The following is a 15887-nucleotide window of genomic DNA, read 5'->3' as shown; positions in this document are numbered from 1 at the left end:
ATCCCTACCAGCTTTCCCTTAGCAGGTCAAGTCCACCCTAGCCTCTGTTGCTGTGCATCAGCACCACGCAGCTGTAAGAAAAATTACACTGGGTTACAATTTTTTCTAGTATGACTATAAGCTTAGGGCAGCAAGGTGGCGCGGTGGTTAGGGCTGTTGCCCGAGTCCTGAATATGAATCCACCAACTGGCTGGGGCCTTTCTGTGTGGAGTTTTCATGCCGTCTCTGTGTACTCCGCCTTCCTCACAGAGTCCAAAGACATGCAATGAGTGGGGTTAGGTTAATTGATGGTTCTAAATCAAATCAAATCAAATCAAATCACCTTTATTGTCCGTCACATGTGTAACTGGTGTGAGGTTGAATTCACCTGTCTCTCTAACGTGCAACAAGCAAAATATAAAATGGTTAATCTAAAAGTAGCCCTGGTATATACATATATAAATTAAATATATAAATATATAAATATATATATATAAATTGTCCGTAGGTGTAACTGTGAGGTTGAATGACCTGTCTCTCTCTGTTAGCCCTGCGATAGACTGGTGACCTGGCAGCTGGGATAGGCCCCAGCCTCCCCACGACACCCCATCACCCTAAATTGGATAAGCGGAAGAGAATGGATGGACTGTCAGCTTAAAAGCTGTATTTGTAGTGTAGTGGATAAAACTTCTGTCTTTTGTGCCCAAGCTCATTGGTTCAAGAGTTATCTGTCTCATCACTAAATTCGTGTGACTTCAAATTCAGTTTAAGTATCACTAACACAGTATTAATATTTGGAATTTTATTTTTATGGAGGACCCAGATGTGTGGGTCAGCAGTAACACCTACAAGATCATCACGCTGAGCAATGGGGCTCCATGGGTGTGTGCTCAGCCCACTGCCCTTCACCCTGTTTTCCCATGACTGTGCATCAACCTAAATTACTAACCACATCATCCAGTTGGTGGAGGATACAACTGTAGTGGGCCTCGTCACTAAGAATGATGAAGCCAACTACAGGAGTGATGTGACCCATCTGTAAAAACAATCTCTTCCAAAATGTGGAAAAGACCAAACAGCTCGTGGTAGTCTTCAGGAAAGGTCATTCACAGCACCCCCAAGCACCACCAATGGTGCTACTGTGGAACATGTGAGCAGCACTCTGGTTATTTTCACTACCATCCATGTACATCTCTCAAGTTCTTTATTCTGTAAGTTTTAAACAAACTCAGCATGTTTAAATACGGTGGCTCTGTAGTGCAATGGGTTACTTGTGCTCAAAGGAAAGAGCCTTTGTTCGACTCTGTAAGGAGACAAATTTCTTTAGACATACTCGTCTCTTACGCAAATCCAGAGATGAAGACTCAACTCTTGGTTCTCCCTTTAAACATGTTCTTAGACCTCAGTTCTCGGTAATGACTGGAACACATTAACTTTTTTTTTTTTTTTTTTTTTAAAAGCGGTCTTTGAAACTGCAAATACTGGTGACATCAAAATAAACTTGAAAAACATTCTGCTTGTCTTTACGGATTTGAAGGTTGTTGAACCATTTGAACATGTCAGCTACTACCACCACAACGTTAGATCATCCCCTCATACTGCAAGTTGGCTTTTAATCAAGAGGTTTTCTGCATTTTTAATGCAGAAAACACCATTACCATTCAGTCTCATTTTCCTCAACTTATGTTTCTCTGCTTTCCACATCAGCTAGTCTCAGTTACATATCAGTTACAAACATATCATTTAATGACAATGAAATGCACAGAACATTTAGATTTATGAAGTCTTTATTCCATATCCAAAAGGCTTCTTGAAAGCAGACACAGGCTCTTCCGTTTCACCTGCAAGATTAAGAGGACATGTCAGTCAATTAAAAGGACTTTTAGTCATTAAGGCTTCACGGCATGCACGTTACCTCATTAGACTTTTATACCTTGAAATCCACTCGCACTTCTTGGGTAGTGTGGCAGTACAGGACTCAGAGGATGGTGGCCCAAGACATTAGAATATTTGGAGTGAGAAAGCACTTCTCTTCCTCGCTGGTAGCCAGTTCCAGCCTGGACAAGATGGGACGAAGGCAATGAAGGTACCTGAGGGGGCAGCACAACCATACCTAGTGGCACCTCATAAGTAGACCAGGCATTGAAGTCAGGGAAGGGACGTGGTGGGATCCAGTTCCATGGGTGGTAAAGGAAAGAACTCACTGGAGGATAATTTTGATAAGGAACGCCACCAAGGAATGCATAACCATTAGCCCATGTTGGGCGAACCTCTCCAATGGGGCCACCAAGAGCAAAGGACCAGCCTCCTGGAGAGCTGCTAGGGCCAACCCATCCTCCACTGGAGCTCCCAGGGCCAAAGGACCAGCCTCCTGCAGAGCTACTAGGGCCAACTCCTACCCCAGTGGAGCTCCCAGGGCTAAAAGACCAACTTCCTCCAGAGCTGCCAGGGCTAACCCCTCCCCTAGTGGAACTTCCTGGGCTAAAGGACCAACCTCCTTTGGAGTTGCCAGGGCCAACCCCTCCCCCAGTAGAGCCATCAGGTCGAGAGCCAGGACCAACACCACCTCCATTGGAGCTGCCAGGGACAAAGGACCAGCCTCCTGCAGAGCTGCAACAGCCAACTTCCCCTCCAGGAGAGCTATCAGGTCCAGAATCAAGTTGTCCTCCAGTAGAACCATTTGGTCCAAGGCCAGAACCAACCTCTCCTCCAGTAGAGCCATTAGTTCCAGGTGCAGAATCAACTTCTCTTCCAGTATCATTCTCATGTCCAGGGTTAGTGCCAGCGCTTCTAGTACTGGCAGTTACATCTGGACTAGTTTGCCCTGAATTAAAAGATTTCAACTAAATGCAAACTTGTGAAATCAAATTAAATTCAAGCTTCTAGGCATTCTGAAGTTGAAGGATTAGCTTACCTTTTATTGTTACAGGGAAACAAGATCCACTGCTGAAAAGCAGGAAACAAATCCAGGAAACCCTGTGTGAAAAAAAGTCTCTGTAGATAAACAAACTACTAAATCAGACAGAATTAAATTTCACAACTCACTTTAAAACAAGCTCGAGCCCCATGCCTAACTCAAGAAGCAGCATAGTTCATCTACAGCAAGTTGGGAGCAAAAACATGGGTGCCGCTGTTGCAGGTTTGTGCTTTAACTGGTGTGTGTTTGCTGTTTGCTTTATATTTGTGCTCTAGTTGCAATTACAGTGATCAACTACACCTGGTAAATCCTGCATTTAGCTTGGAACTTGGAAATGTTTCACTCATCTACTGAACAGTTAGGAGCAAATGAGTGCAAACCTCCAAGGAGAAAGAGGTTTTCAACCTAACCTTGTATTGTTTATATACTGCCTGCTTTTTTTCTTTTTTTACAGTCAATATGTCAAATTTTCAGGTTAGTATTGTGGAATTTTGACTTAATGAAATATTAAGTTGAAATATTGAGATAACTTGGAACAAAAAAAAAACAAAAAAAACTGAGATAACATAAAATTTATTTTAAAAAAAAAAAACATTTGACTTATACTTGTTTTCCTCAGTGCAGGAAACAAGCTCCCATAGATATGACTGATGATTCTGTACATACAATTCTTATGTTTTGATGAACACTTAAACTTAATTTAGATTATGTTTCAAATTAACCACCATTTTAAGTCTTTCCAGACATTTCAGACGGCTGTGGAGTTGCAAGACTTGCTTTTGTTCAGAGGCTTATACCAACAAAGATAAAGTGACGGCCCAAACACTGGACTGTTGAATTAAAACATGAGGTTAACTATATAAAACTCAATGATAATAATCCATTTGTTAGCATAAACAATGTAGAAATAATACATTTTGCTTAAAAAACCCCACCCCAAATCAACATAAAATCTGTACCAATTATATGTATTGAAATCATCTCTCACGTCTTATATAGGGTATCTTTTAAATCCTACAGCTTTGGTAATGTTGTGTTAAAAACAACATAGGACATTTATGGTTGCTCATCTGAACCCTTACAGCGTCAACACTGAACAAAACCAGCTAATGTTAGCTCAACTCAAACTTGATGAGTGTTGTGGTTGCAGATAGCATGTTGGTAAGGTTTGTCAGTCAGCTGTTACGTTAGGTAGCAAGATGGTTATATTCAGGAATTTTATGTTCACCAAATCAGAAAAAACATTTTTCTTCTGAAGCCGCCTGATGTCAGGTGAGAGTGGGGGGAGAAAAGGAAAGTTTGTGGAGTTTGTTTCAGGGATCAAAACTTTCTTCTTGCTATTTATAAGAAACATCTAGTGGGTTTACTCATGCCAGCCATTTTGTGTGTTACTTTGGGAGCAGCAGATATACGAGTGTATTTCCAGCTCACTAGCAGTAAAATTTTGGCAACCAGTTATCCTGCTGCATTTATTTCCAGGCCATAATACCCTTCATTCAGTGAACATTATTGTAGTTTACAAATTGTGGTTCATTGTCCATAGAGTTAAGAGCTCATTGAAACATCTAAAACAAAGATGATTGACAGTCAATGCAATTTGTCTTTTGTTTAATGTTTGAAGACTTCAGTTCTTGCACAGCATCACCTGCAGAAACAAAGACAAATTACTACACAGGTTTTGATTTTCCAAGCGATTGCTTACAAGTAGCCCCTTACCTCAGATCTGCGGCTCTTGAAACTCAGTCTCAGGAAAACTCTGGATACTGTGTCAGAAGAAAAGGAACGACTATATCATCAGAGTATTTAGAGAAAGCAAGGGCTTCCCTTCCCCGCTGGTAGCCATTCCCAGACTGGATGATGTAGGATGAAGGAAGTATGGGAGGTGCTGCGACCATGCCCAGTGGCACGGTGGGAGTAAACAAGCCACTGAAGTCAGGGAAAGACTCGGATGGCAGCCATTTCTGAGAATCAAGAGAAAGGGCTCCTCCTGCAGGAGCAGTAACCCAAGAAACACCACCAAGAAATGAGGATCCATAAAAGCCTCCAGCACCATCCCCTCCACCTCTGGAGCTGCTAGCCCCGACCCCTCCAGTATCAGAAGTCCAGTCATCACCAAATTGATCCGAAACTAAACACAGATTTAAGACAGTTTCATTGAATTTTAAATGTAAAAAAAGAAAATCCAAGCTTTAAGGTTACAGGTTAAGAAATGAAGACTTTAGCTAATCGAATTCTTTCAGAAGACCTCAAATAAGACCCACACTTGCCTTGAATCATTGTAGGGAAACAAGCTGCTCTGCTGAAGAGCAGGAAGCAAACCCAAGAAACCCTGTTAAGATCAAAGTTCTCTATAAGTACAAACACACAAACTAAACTACTAAGCAAGTAAAGACCAAAACTAACCTGAGAAACAGGTCAAGCATGTTTAAATCTCAAACTGCAACACAGTTCAGCTACAACAGGTCAGCAGTAACAGTCTGATAGATGCTGTCAGCAGAAGCTCTGTGCTAAGCGCTTATATTTGTGCTCCGCCTCTTCAAAATGAACTTCACCTGGTCACAGTCAGTGATTAATGCTGCGTTCAGTTCAGCTCGGATTTTAAACATTTCTGATCTCCGTTGGCTCGAGTGGGAGACGTAACGCTGGACGGCGAGTGTGAAATTATCCAGTCAAGCTGACCTCAGACCATAATATGATTTTCTACACGTATTTTCATGTTTTAAAATGCACTTGTACAGTAAGGATTCATTAAAACCCACAAAACAATAATAAAGAATAAATCCTAAAGCCGCACAGAGTTGTTCTTTTATTATTCTACTTTTCATCTGCAGCCTGAAGGATGCAGATGGAGTCCAGAGCTCACACATGCAACAGCAGCAGCAGCAGGTTCAATTCAGTTTTATTTATACAGCACCAAATCACAACAACAGTCGCCTCAAGGTGCTTTATATTGTAAGGTAGACCCTACAATAATACATACAGAGAAAAACCCAACAATCATATGACCCCCTATGAGCAAGCACTTTGGCGACAGTGGGAAGGAAAAACTCCCTTTTAACAGGAAGAAACCTCCGGCAGAACCAGGCTCAGGGAGGGGCGGGGCCATCTGCTGCGACCGGTTGGGGTGAGAGAAGGAAGACAGGATAAAGACGATGCTTAAGGTTTAAGGTTTATGAACCTTATCTTAGTTGGCTCTTCTACCTTTTGTCTCAGAGGCTGAAACGAATGAGGTGGATGAAAGAGCTCCTCCTACAATCTCACAGCAAGTGTAAGAACTAGAGATGGCACGATACCACTTTTTTTATATCCGATACCGATATCATAAATTTGGATATCTGCCGATACCAATATGAATCCGATATAGTGTGTTTTTTAATCAATAAAACTGTTTTTTTTAATATCTTGCTGCATTTTGTATAAGTTCATACTCTAGTTTAAATAAACAACAACACTAAAGCTATTCTGTTATACCTGTATGTAAAAAATACACTGCGCCCAAAATATTTCATAGTTCAGCAACACTGATCAATCTAATAAACTTAAACCTGCTCCATCCTCCCTATTCTGGTATTTTAAAGAGTACTTAGCAGAAATATTAAGCAACCTAACTAATAGGGTTGCAAACTCCCAGCAAAAAAAAAAATAATAGGGAACCACCCACCCTCCACCTCATGATGCTTAATCAGTGTAATCAACTTTAATTTGATGCAGGGTGAAAAAAAATGCACAGAAACAAATTATTTTTCAAGAATAATTAAATAGATTCAACATCTTTCATCTACAGAATTGCAGACTGCACAGATGGTACCTTCCCAAAGGAAAAAGTACTATAGCTTACTAGGGTATATTAGACTTAAGAGTTACTATATACAATAATGGACTTCTATGCATTTTACATCAGATTAAAACTTTGGGTGTAAGATTCAGATAATTATTTATTAAAAGCTACATATTTTAAATGAGAATAAGAAAGAAAAGTATGTCTTTGTGCCCCTTTTCCTGTTCATGCCCTATTGGCCCCCTGGCTAAACTTTGCTAGATCCGCCCTGCACAGTTACCAGCCGTCAGCTACGTAGAAAAGGATCCTGCTGTAGAAAGTAATATTAAATAAATTCTAACAACAGCTTATCAAGCTTAAACGTGCTGCTGTTGTTCAGCCGCTGGTTTCCTCTTTCTGGTGCAAAGTGGGCCAAAAACAAAGAAGAGAGACGGACTCGCGACAGAAAAGCCGATCAGCTGATCATTAAGCAGTTTCACGATTGAAGTAGCGGCAGCAGAGGGAGGGAGAGAGGCAGTCGCTCCATATATCGGTTGTTAAGCTTAACATGGGAACGCTTTACAAACATTCAGAGATGAACTTACACACTTGCTTTACTTCTCTCTGGGATAACTTCCTCGGAGATGAAATGCTGGTTTGGCAGCGAGGCTACAAGTACACACAGCCGCTCTATCACGTGAGCACACTGCTCCAACCTAGGGTTATGAGCCGAGTTACGCCGTGTCGCAAGTTTTGTGAGGTGTTTTTTTTTTATATTTAATGTATCGGATTACATTTTTAATTTCTCACCGATATCCGATCCAGTAATTTACGTCAGTATCGGACCGATACCGATACGTAATATCGGATCGGTCCATCTCTAGTAAGAACACATATACTGCTTTGTGCTTCTGATAAAGTGACAAATGCAGACTGAAGGTTAAAAGTGAGCATGAGATGCTTTCTTATCAGAGCATAATGCTGCATCACACTTTTAAATTCCAATGCTGTCTGAGTGCAGATTAGCTGTTGGACCGTCATTTAGAACCGGAGAAGAGCAAAGAAGAGGCTGAAGAGCTGGTGAAGGCGGACATATTCCGTTTATTTGAAGCTACTAGGGCAGCTTTGCATGAATGACAGTTCAAAAATAATCTTTACTTACTGGAGCTAAGTAAACAGTCTCTGACAACTAGTCTCAAGTCTGATGGCTATTTTGTAAGGAGCCTGAAACATGAGATGATTTAGGATGAGGCCACCCTGACGTGTCCCTCAGTCACATGCAGGTATCATGTCTGGTTTGCAAGAAGCTAAGATGGTGATGACAAAGATAGTTGTAGGATTTAAATGTGAGACTTTACAAACCAATGCATGATATGTGATGGTGATTACACCTGTCCATCTTTAATATACAGTCTGTGGTTTGTAACCTATGATGTGACTTGAACACATCATGGATGCAAAAGGTGAACGCGGCACCAAACTAATGATTATTTCCACCACTCCCACTCTCACCATTTTACGTCTTTACCTTATACAGATGTGAAGACTCGAGTATTTTCGTCTCTGAGCTGTGCTGCTGCATTTCAGTATTTTCTCCTGTCTGTGGACTTAAAAGATTAAAGCTGTCTGAAACCTGATTGTTTGGGGGGATTTTGTGTGGCTTCAGAGTATTTCCAGCCATCTGTTTTCAAATGCATTTTCATTTCACGCCATTCAAGCATCGCAAAGAAACTTTCACAGCTGGGTGGTGTGTGAGGGAAACAGCTGGAGTGTTGTTGCAGAAACGCAGCTGAAGTTTGGATGTTCTGTCCCAGCACCACCTCGGGTCTCCAGGTGTCTGTAATGAGCGTGATGAGTGCTGAGCTCCTACATTAGAGGAGCTTCAATCAGCAGCCAGCCTTCACCTAACAGAGCTGCTGTAGATGACCTGCTGTTCTGAGTCAAACATGGTGTTGGGACTCTCTTTGAGGTCAGCTGATCATCTGTTTTCATTGTCATGGATACTGTGAGTCATCGCTGGACCTTTATGGAGGGTTAATCATGTCTGACTGTCCCGCAGGGCTCCGTTGATCTGCCTGCTGATAGGCACTGGTTGTACTTTCCCTGCACCAGGTAGGGCTCAGTCTCTGAAGGCCTAAATATTTCAACATTTTTGTGGTTATTCTGTTTTAAATGAAACTGATTCCCTTGGTTCTGCTTCCTGTTTTTCTTGTTAAATCAAACATGGACTTACTTCTAATGCACTTTACAGGTTTAGTGAAAACTGAGCTGGATAACTCCGATCGATGGGACACTGGTCAGTTACCATGGTAACAGACTCTCTGGACCTAACCTGCTCCCTGGCAGGTGTTCCCTCCGACTCCCTCTGAGCAGGAAATTAGTTTTCAGACTTCTACATCATCGGTGTCATTTTTTTACACTTGAAAAAAAAATGCTAGATGTAGCAAATATTAAACAAATTACAGCTTAATAATATTATTATTATTATTATTATTATTATTATTATTATTATTATTATTATTATATTATTATTATCATTATTGACATGATTTCATGGTTTAGGCTTTAAAGTTCTGAATGGAGAATCATTAAATTCTTTCAGACAACATTTGGAAATGCACAACGCTCTAAAAAAGGGAGTTAAGTTGGACCCTCGACATCTTTTCCACTCTAAAATAATCGTTTATATTTCCCAGTTGAAGTCCTGTCACAGCTCCAAAACCGTCTTACTGGTTTGATGTGTATCTGATACGTTTAATCATCCGTCTGTACCTGTAACGCTGCAGCTGATTCAGGTGAAATTTGTTGGCTTCCAGCTTCAATAATAATTTTGGAAAAATGAAAGTGGGTAAACGAGTGGACAGATTTAAATACCACTCTCCCCTCTCAGCTTTGACTGAGACTCACCATCCACAGTGAAACACACCCTTATTCCTCGTATCATGGCTTTCCTCTTTATTTACTGGTTGCCATGGTGATTCCTTTTGGCTTCCCTTTTCCACTCTGTTTATTGAACCAGTGCTCGGCCGTGTGCTGCTCTCTGGGACGGTCCTGGATGTGTCGCGGTGGTTAGAACATGGGAAGAAATGATTCTCAGTAGTCCTTAAAGTGATCATTTTAAACTTGGGCTTAAACTGTTGAGTAATTTAAACTCTGTGTTTTTTCAGATTACAGGTATCCCTACCCAGGTGGTGGACCTTCTTCTGGATTATCAAACCTTCAGTCTGAAGCTTTTCACTCTCCCTTGGTTTCCCTGATGTATGAAGATGCCCCTGAACACGGTGGTTCTCCTCCTGGAAACCAGTCTCCAAGTGGTCCGGTAGCTTCCCTTCCAGCTCGGCGTTCTGTACCCATATACGAGCCAAAAAAGTTTGTTGTGACTTATGATTCCAGCTCAGATGAGTCCAGTCCTCCTGAAGTTCAGTCTCCTGGCCCCTGGTTCAGCTCTCTGGGAGCTGTGAGGAAACCTCCCAGCGTCTCTGTGAACCCTCGGTCAGCTTTGAGAACCAGTGAACGCCCACATGTGGTGTTTGGGTCCCGTCCGGTCTACGAGGCTTTATTGCCCCCTCGTGGAGTCAGATATGCTGGTGGGAACTCTGCTTCCTACAGATCATCCCCATTTAATCCAGCATTCGCGTGGGATGAACGGCTTGCAGCGGGGCCTTCTGCCCTGTTCTACCTGGGAGGGTGGACACCTCGTCACCTCCCGGATGCCAGCTCCTGGAACACTGACGAGGTGCCGGTGAGCAAGGCTGAGCTGCCGTACCTGCTGCCTGCATCTTACATCGTCCAATCAAGAAACCGCTACCAGCGAGCAGCAGAAGTCCTGTCGCACTCCAAATACTCTGACGATACCTTCAAGCACATTCACCCCAGCAAGTCTCCAGATCTGCCTGAATCTGAGGGACCAAAGGTTCACTGAGGTGGAGGATTCATTAAAGCTCACACTGAGAACACGTTCATGTCTTATCATTCATCCAGAATTCATATGACCTGTAAAATGCTTCAGACTCTTAGACCGATTGATGTGAACCTCTGAGATCACCCACATAGGGACTGCAGGGTTTTTCACATTCATTCATAAGGCGCATGGTGGGCACAGTTTCTTGTCATTTGAGCAGGCCGGTGATGGTCCTAGTTTTCAGTCTTCAGTACCTTGGTTGATGTGCTTAATGAGTCTGTTTCTTTGGGCTGTCGGGGTCTCCGTGCCATGAGGACAGACTCAGCTGAGTTTGAATACTACAGGCAGAAATTAGACTCATGGCTGCTTCTTGGGTTCAGAATAAATGTGATTGGTTTCCATGACAATGGAAGAGTAACGCTGAGCGATGTTTAACCTGCTGCTCTGGGTTCAAATCCAAAGATTCACAAACTTCAGTTTCTTTAAAACGTTTAATACAGTCATGAGGTCAAACCTGTGTGAGGAGGGGAGCTCATTTTAAATGAGCGATAAACCGACTTTTACGGTCTTTGTTTTGTCCATCAGCTCCTGAAGGAAATCTGCTCCGAGTACCGAGGAGCTTTGGTGTTGAAGCTCGAGGCTGAAAACATGAGTGCAGAGAGCGAAACAGAGCGATGTCTGCAGATAATCAGCAGCGAACTGAAGCTCATCAGAGCTCTCATGTCTCATTATGGATGACCCCTTTCACACTAAAAGTATGATTACGGCTGCTGATTTTGCGGTTACCATGATCACATAACCTTAAAAATGTTTCAAATTCAACTAAATCTGCTTTATTTTTCTAAATGGTCAAGAAAAAATGACCTGCGTAAGCAGACGATCCCTGCAGTTTGTGCAGAAATGAGACACCGTTAGTTGTTGTGTGTGTGTGTGTTTTTTTTTTTGTTTTGTTTTTTTTTTTTCTCCTGTAAAAAAAAAAAACAAAAAAAAAACCAGTTAAACCAGTTAAACGGGCTGGCTTAAAAAAAAAAAAAAGGTAGCGCTTCAAGTTTGTACAAATAAGCAGCTGCAGCAGGTGATGGAAATGCTTTTAAAAGCACAGGTTTAAAAAAAAAAAAAAAAAAGCAACTTAATTTTTTTTTTAAAGGTTTTATTTTGAAAATATGATGCCATTACATCCTGGTAAATTTCTATGACTCTGCAGAGATTTTTATTTTGACTAAATGAAAATTGTAATCATCTTAAGGTGAATTCCCGTAACTCAGTTGGGGGTTTTATTTTGAAACTTGTCCTATAACAACCAGAGCTTTTATTTAGAAAATCTGAGAGCGTTAAAACATCACTAACCGGAGGCTTTTAATTTGAAAAAGTCTTTACCTTTTTTCATTTTCCTGGTGATTTCTAAAACTACCTTGGGAGTTTTATTTTTAAAACACACATTCTTAAAGCATTCTCATAGCTTCCTTTGGCTTTTATTTTGAAAATTTCATTGAAAGCATCTTCATTAGGAAAAATGAATTTTGCCAAAAACATCCCATGGTGTGATTTTTGCTTTGGAGCAATAATTCCACGTGATTATTTTGCACTTCCTCTGTCCCGCTCTCTAACGTCTCCGTCTGGGCTCATATTTCCAGATTTATTCACAGAAACTGAGGAGTCGTCAAAAACTGCCCTTTTGTTTTACGCCCGGAGGCCTCGCCTGTGGCTCGTTGCTTCAATAAAAGAAAATCACGGAGGACTGCAGATTTAAATGCTTTAGTCACAAACTTTCTGACGCTCGTGATCGTGGCGGTGTGGGAGGTGTTTGAGGATAACTGGAGATCTGCATGAAGCTGCGAGTCACATCAGCCTGTTTTCACAGGACCAGTCTGAATGTTTCGGTTCACCGCGATCTACCTGCAACCTGAAATTTCACAATTTCTACTCATGTAGCTTCTGAGAGTAGTTTAAGAAATCGAAGCTTTTTGTAAAGACGAAATAACGAGCTTTTGTTTTTAAAGCAGAGTGATGATTCAAAGGTTCTGCGTGCAACTTTAAAACTTTGTTGGGGTGGCTGTAGCTCAGGTGATAGAGCAGGTCCGCCACCAATCAGAAGGTCTGGCTGCATGCCAAATATCCTTGGTCAAGATACTAACCCCATGTTTGCCTACTGGTGGTGGTCAGAGGGCCCGGTGGCGCCAGTGTTCGGCAGCCTCGCCTCTGTCAGTGCGCCCCAGGGCAGCTGTGGCTGCAATGTAGCTGCCATCACCAGTGTGTGTGTGAATGACAGAATGTAGTGTAAAGCACTTTGGGGTCCTTAGGGACTGAGTAAAGCGCTATACAAATGCAGGCCATTTACCATTGTATTCGTGACACGTGCGTCCCTCACATGTATGAGATGTGAAAGATGGACGTCACTAAACATCACACTGCTCTAGGCTGCTGGTTGTTGTAGGGCACAAATAAACTAAGAGGTCTGTCTTTCCTACATTTACTATGTTTGAAATGAGAATCAGTACGAACCACAAACTCGATGTAAGAGTTTGTAAAGGTCCAAATTCTGCAGATGGTGCTGCAGAGGGCAAAAGAAAGGCAGAAAGCCTTAAAGATGAATGTGATGACATGTGCCAACCAGAACAGCAGAGATGATTCCTAACAGAGCCACATGGAGCAGATCCAGTTCAGATGACTCCAGCAGCCGTGACCACGAGACGCTGACTCGAGCTGACACGCGTTCAAACGATCGGCGCTGCCCTCGTCTCGACTGACAGGTCTGCCGCTCACAACGACGCCTCGCTCTGACCTTCAGATGGAGGACGACTGTCAGGAACCAGTGAGCCGACAGAACAGTTTGGCTGTGACGTTTGGATCGACAGACTGAAGGTCAGGAAGGAAAATGTCAGTATGTCAAGGCTCAGCAGCGACGACCAAACCAAAGGCTTATCGACGTCGGAGCTTCTGCACACATTTCCCCTTTTTTCAGCTGGAGAACTGATCATTTCTGCATTTCTACACCCATCCATCTGCCTGCTGAGTTTTGGATCTCCTCCCACCTAAAAGCCTTTCAAAGGCGGTGCAGGAGAAATCCTGATCAGCCCAAACCGTCTCAGGAAGCTCCTTTCACACCAAGGACCTGATCTCTCTAAAGTTACCCACTAACCCACGGCCTGTCCCCAAACCAGAGGGATCAGTCCACCACTCTGTGGACTTCAGACTCGGAGGTGTTACCTCTGATCCGAGCCTCTGCAAACACAAAGTCTCAGTGTCTGTTTTTCCCTCTTTTGGTTCCTTTCTATTAATAACGTACCAGATCACTAATCCTGCAGATAACTGTATGGCCACATCTGCAACTTTCTCTGCTTTACATTTAGTTTCGGTGGATTCGGGGTGAGCGTCGCTGCCTCGCCTCAGCCACAGGTCCACATGCCGTGGACGGGTGTCGGGTGTGTTGAGACATTTGACATCATTGTCTCATCCAGGCTATCATCAGCCCGGATCTGTGTGAGACTCAGAAGTAGAAAAACTCGATGTAAAATCAACATTACAGAATTTATGTCAGTTTTCAAAATCAGTGTGTTATTCACACACTGAACTTTTCATTTATTTATTCATGCGCACTTTTGTCATTTTCACTTTCTACAGACGTGACATTTGAACAACATAGTTATTGAATAATAAACCTGTATTCAACACTTCAGGCAGAGTTAGTGTTCGGTCCATCACTGCAGTATTTTATTGTAATAACAGAAAAGAGTTGACATGATGACGCTAGTGTAGAGAGATTTAAATGAACCATGGAAAACCACAGACAGGGTCATTCAGGATTGACTGATTTCTTCTGCTGCTGCACAGAAGAAGAGTCCAGCTGTCGTCATTCAGCCAATCACAGAGCAGAAACAGAGGAAACCAGCCCAGAGAGCGGCGAGGACACAGCTGATCCGTTTCACACATCTCGACTGATCAAAGTCCAAATGATCACACATCCACCTTTCTAACCAAGCGTGCTGGCTTTAGCTGAGAGCTCCACCCTCTCAGTGAAATCTGGGGACTTTATCCAGTCGTGGACTTGGAAGTACAGGATTTGAGAAACCGGTAAAAAACCCACATTGAACAGATCAAACACCATAAAGCACCAACAGCTTTATCTTCAGATAAATGTTTTACAGTCGCTGCAAACACAGGAAACAGCCAGGGTGAGAAATGAGCTTCGAAAATGCCACATAAACCTGATGAATCCTTTAATTAGCACCATTTTGGTCCATCAGAGTCAAAGAGGTGTTCACTGTAAGCTGCTGGTTTTCTCCCAGTCTGCACCGAAACACTGAAACGGGCACAACGAGCAGCTCCCACGTATCCAGTCAGACAGCACCACATGCATCATTCACACCACAGAGGACGGGAGAACTCACAGCGGCAGAACAGTCGGAGCACATTTACCCTGCAGGTTTTACAGCCTGAAAGATCCGACTGTTCTTTGATTTCCAGGGTTGAAAGTTTCGATTCTGCAGGACTGAAAAGAAAACGTTTCAAGATGATTTGGGTTATAAATCTGAACTCATGGATGGAAAGTGACCCCGCCCCCCCACAGCTGAGGTTTGAGAAAACCAAATGAACATAATTTTGTAACTAACGACGCTCCAGACTTCTGAATCGCTCTCCAGCAGTCACTGTGAAAAAACAGGTTGCATGCTCAGTGATTTTAAACCAGCATCAGCTCTATGGGAGGCTTTTTCACCTCTTGCCCACAAAATTACCTCCTGTTTCGGTGCAAACCTCTGTTATTAAACCCGTCTGCTGAGCGTTCTCCTACGCTACTATTTTAACGAGCTCAGTGTGAAACCAAGCTCTGTGTTAAAAAGTGCAAAGCAGAAAAACCCAACAGGGAAACCTTTTCGGAAAGCTTGTTAATGTGCGCTGCTGAGTCCAGCTTTTAGCCCAGAAATCTCCTCATTCTGAGTAATTTGGGTCATTAAAGAAAACTGAACTTTCTTGTTTTCCTGTTTGTAAGCTAACAGTGGGCGAGCAGTCAGCCACCACGGGGACGTTCTGAACTATCAGGTTTAAAGCTCTCATGCTACCTGCAGGAGGAGATTCCACATATTTCTGATTTATTTCTCGTTTCAGAGAAAAGACAGCCGATCAGTCTGCATCAAAATAAAATTCAGAGCTGATTGTTTATTCAAACGTACACAGTTCGTGGTGTGATCACTCTCTCCAGTTCACCTAAAAATACCTTAGTTAGAGACAAAATCAGCACATCATCTGCAGACTCAGAGACAAAAAACAGCTAAAACACATGGAGTTCAGAAAACTGTTTTTGTTTTTAAAACTTAATGAACAGAGGACACCTTCAG

At 42.5% G+C, this 15887-nt stretch overlaps 2 protein-coding genes and 1 long non-coding RNA gene across 3 annotated transcripts; 1 reads left to right on the top strand and 2 right to left on the bottom strand.

The window, feature by feature from the left end:
• Positions 1-1748: 1748 nt before the first annotated feature.
• LOC116321954 (uncharacterized transmembrane protein DDB_G0289901-like) lies at positions 1749-3202 on the bottom strand. Its single transcript, XM_031741901.2, has 4 exons — positions 3025-3202; positions 2894-2955; positions 1913-2803; positions 1749-1820 (listed from the first exon to the last, which is right to left on the bottom strand). Exons 1-4 carry the CDS (start codon positions 3066-3068, stop codon positions 1756-1758), a joined length of 1062 nt encoding a protein of 353 aa, XP_031597761.2. The 5' UTR covers positions 3069-3202; the 3' UTR covers positions 1749-1755.
• Positions 3203-4186: 984 nt separating this feature from the next.
• On the bottom strand, positions 4187-5020 carry LOC116321953. The gene is made up of 2 exons (XR_004199598.2): positions 4613-5020; positions 4187-4541 (listed from the first exon to the last, which is right to left on the bottom strand). It is a non-coding gene; the product is annotated as an uncharacterized LOC116321953 (long non-coding RNA).
• Positions 5021-8481: 3461 nt separating this feature from the next.
• Positions 8482-10609, top strand: LOC116321952. The gene is made up of 3 exons (XM_031741899.2): positions 8482-8622; positions 8713-8765; positions 9821-10609. The coding sequence occupies exons 1-3, from the start codon at positions 8576-8578 to the stop codon at positions 10573-10575; spliced, it is 855 nt and encodes a 284-aa protein (XP_031597759.2). The 5' UTR covers positions 8482-8575; the 3' UTR covers positions 10576-10609.
• Positions 10610-15887: the final 5278 nt, after the last annotated feature.

This window comes from Oreochromis aureus, linkage group 8 (assembly GCF_013358895.1).
Source record: "Oreochromis aureus strain Israel breed Guangdong linkage group 8, ZZ_aureus, whole genome shotgun sequence".
NCBI classification, from domain to species: domain Eukaryota; kingdom Metazoa; phylum Chordata; class Actinopteri; order Cichliformes; family Cichlidae; genus Oreochromis; species Oreochromis aureus.
The sequence above is the reverse complement of the archived record's forward strand: the minus strand, read 5'-3'. Positions and strand labels throughout refer to the sequence as shown.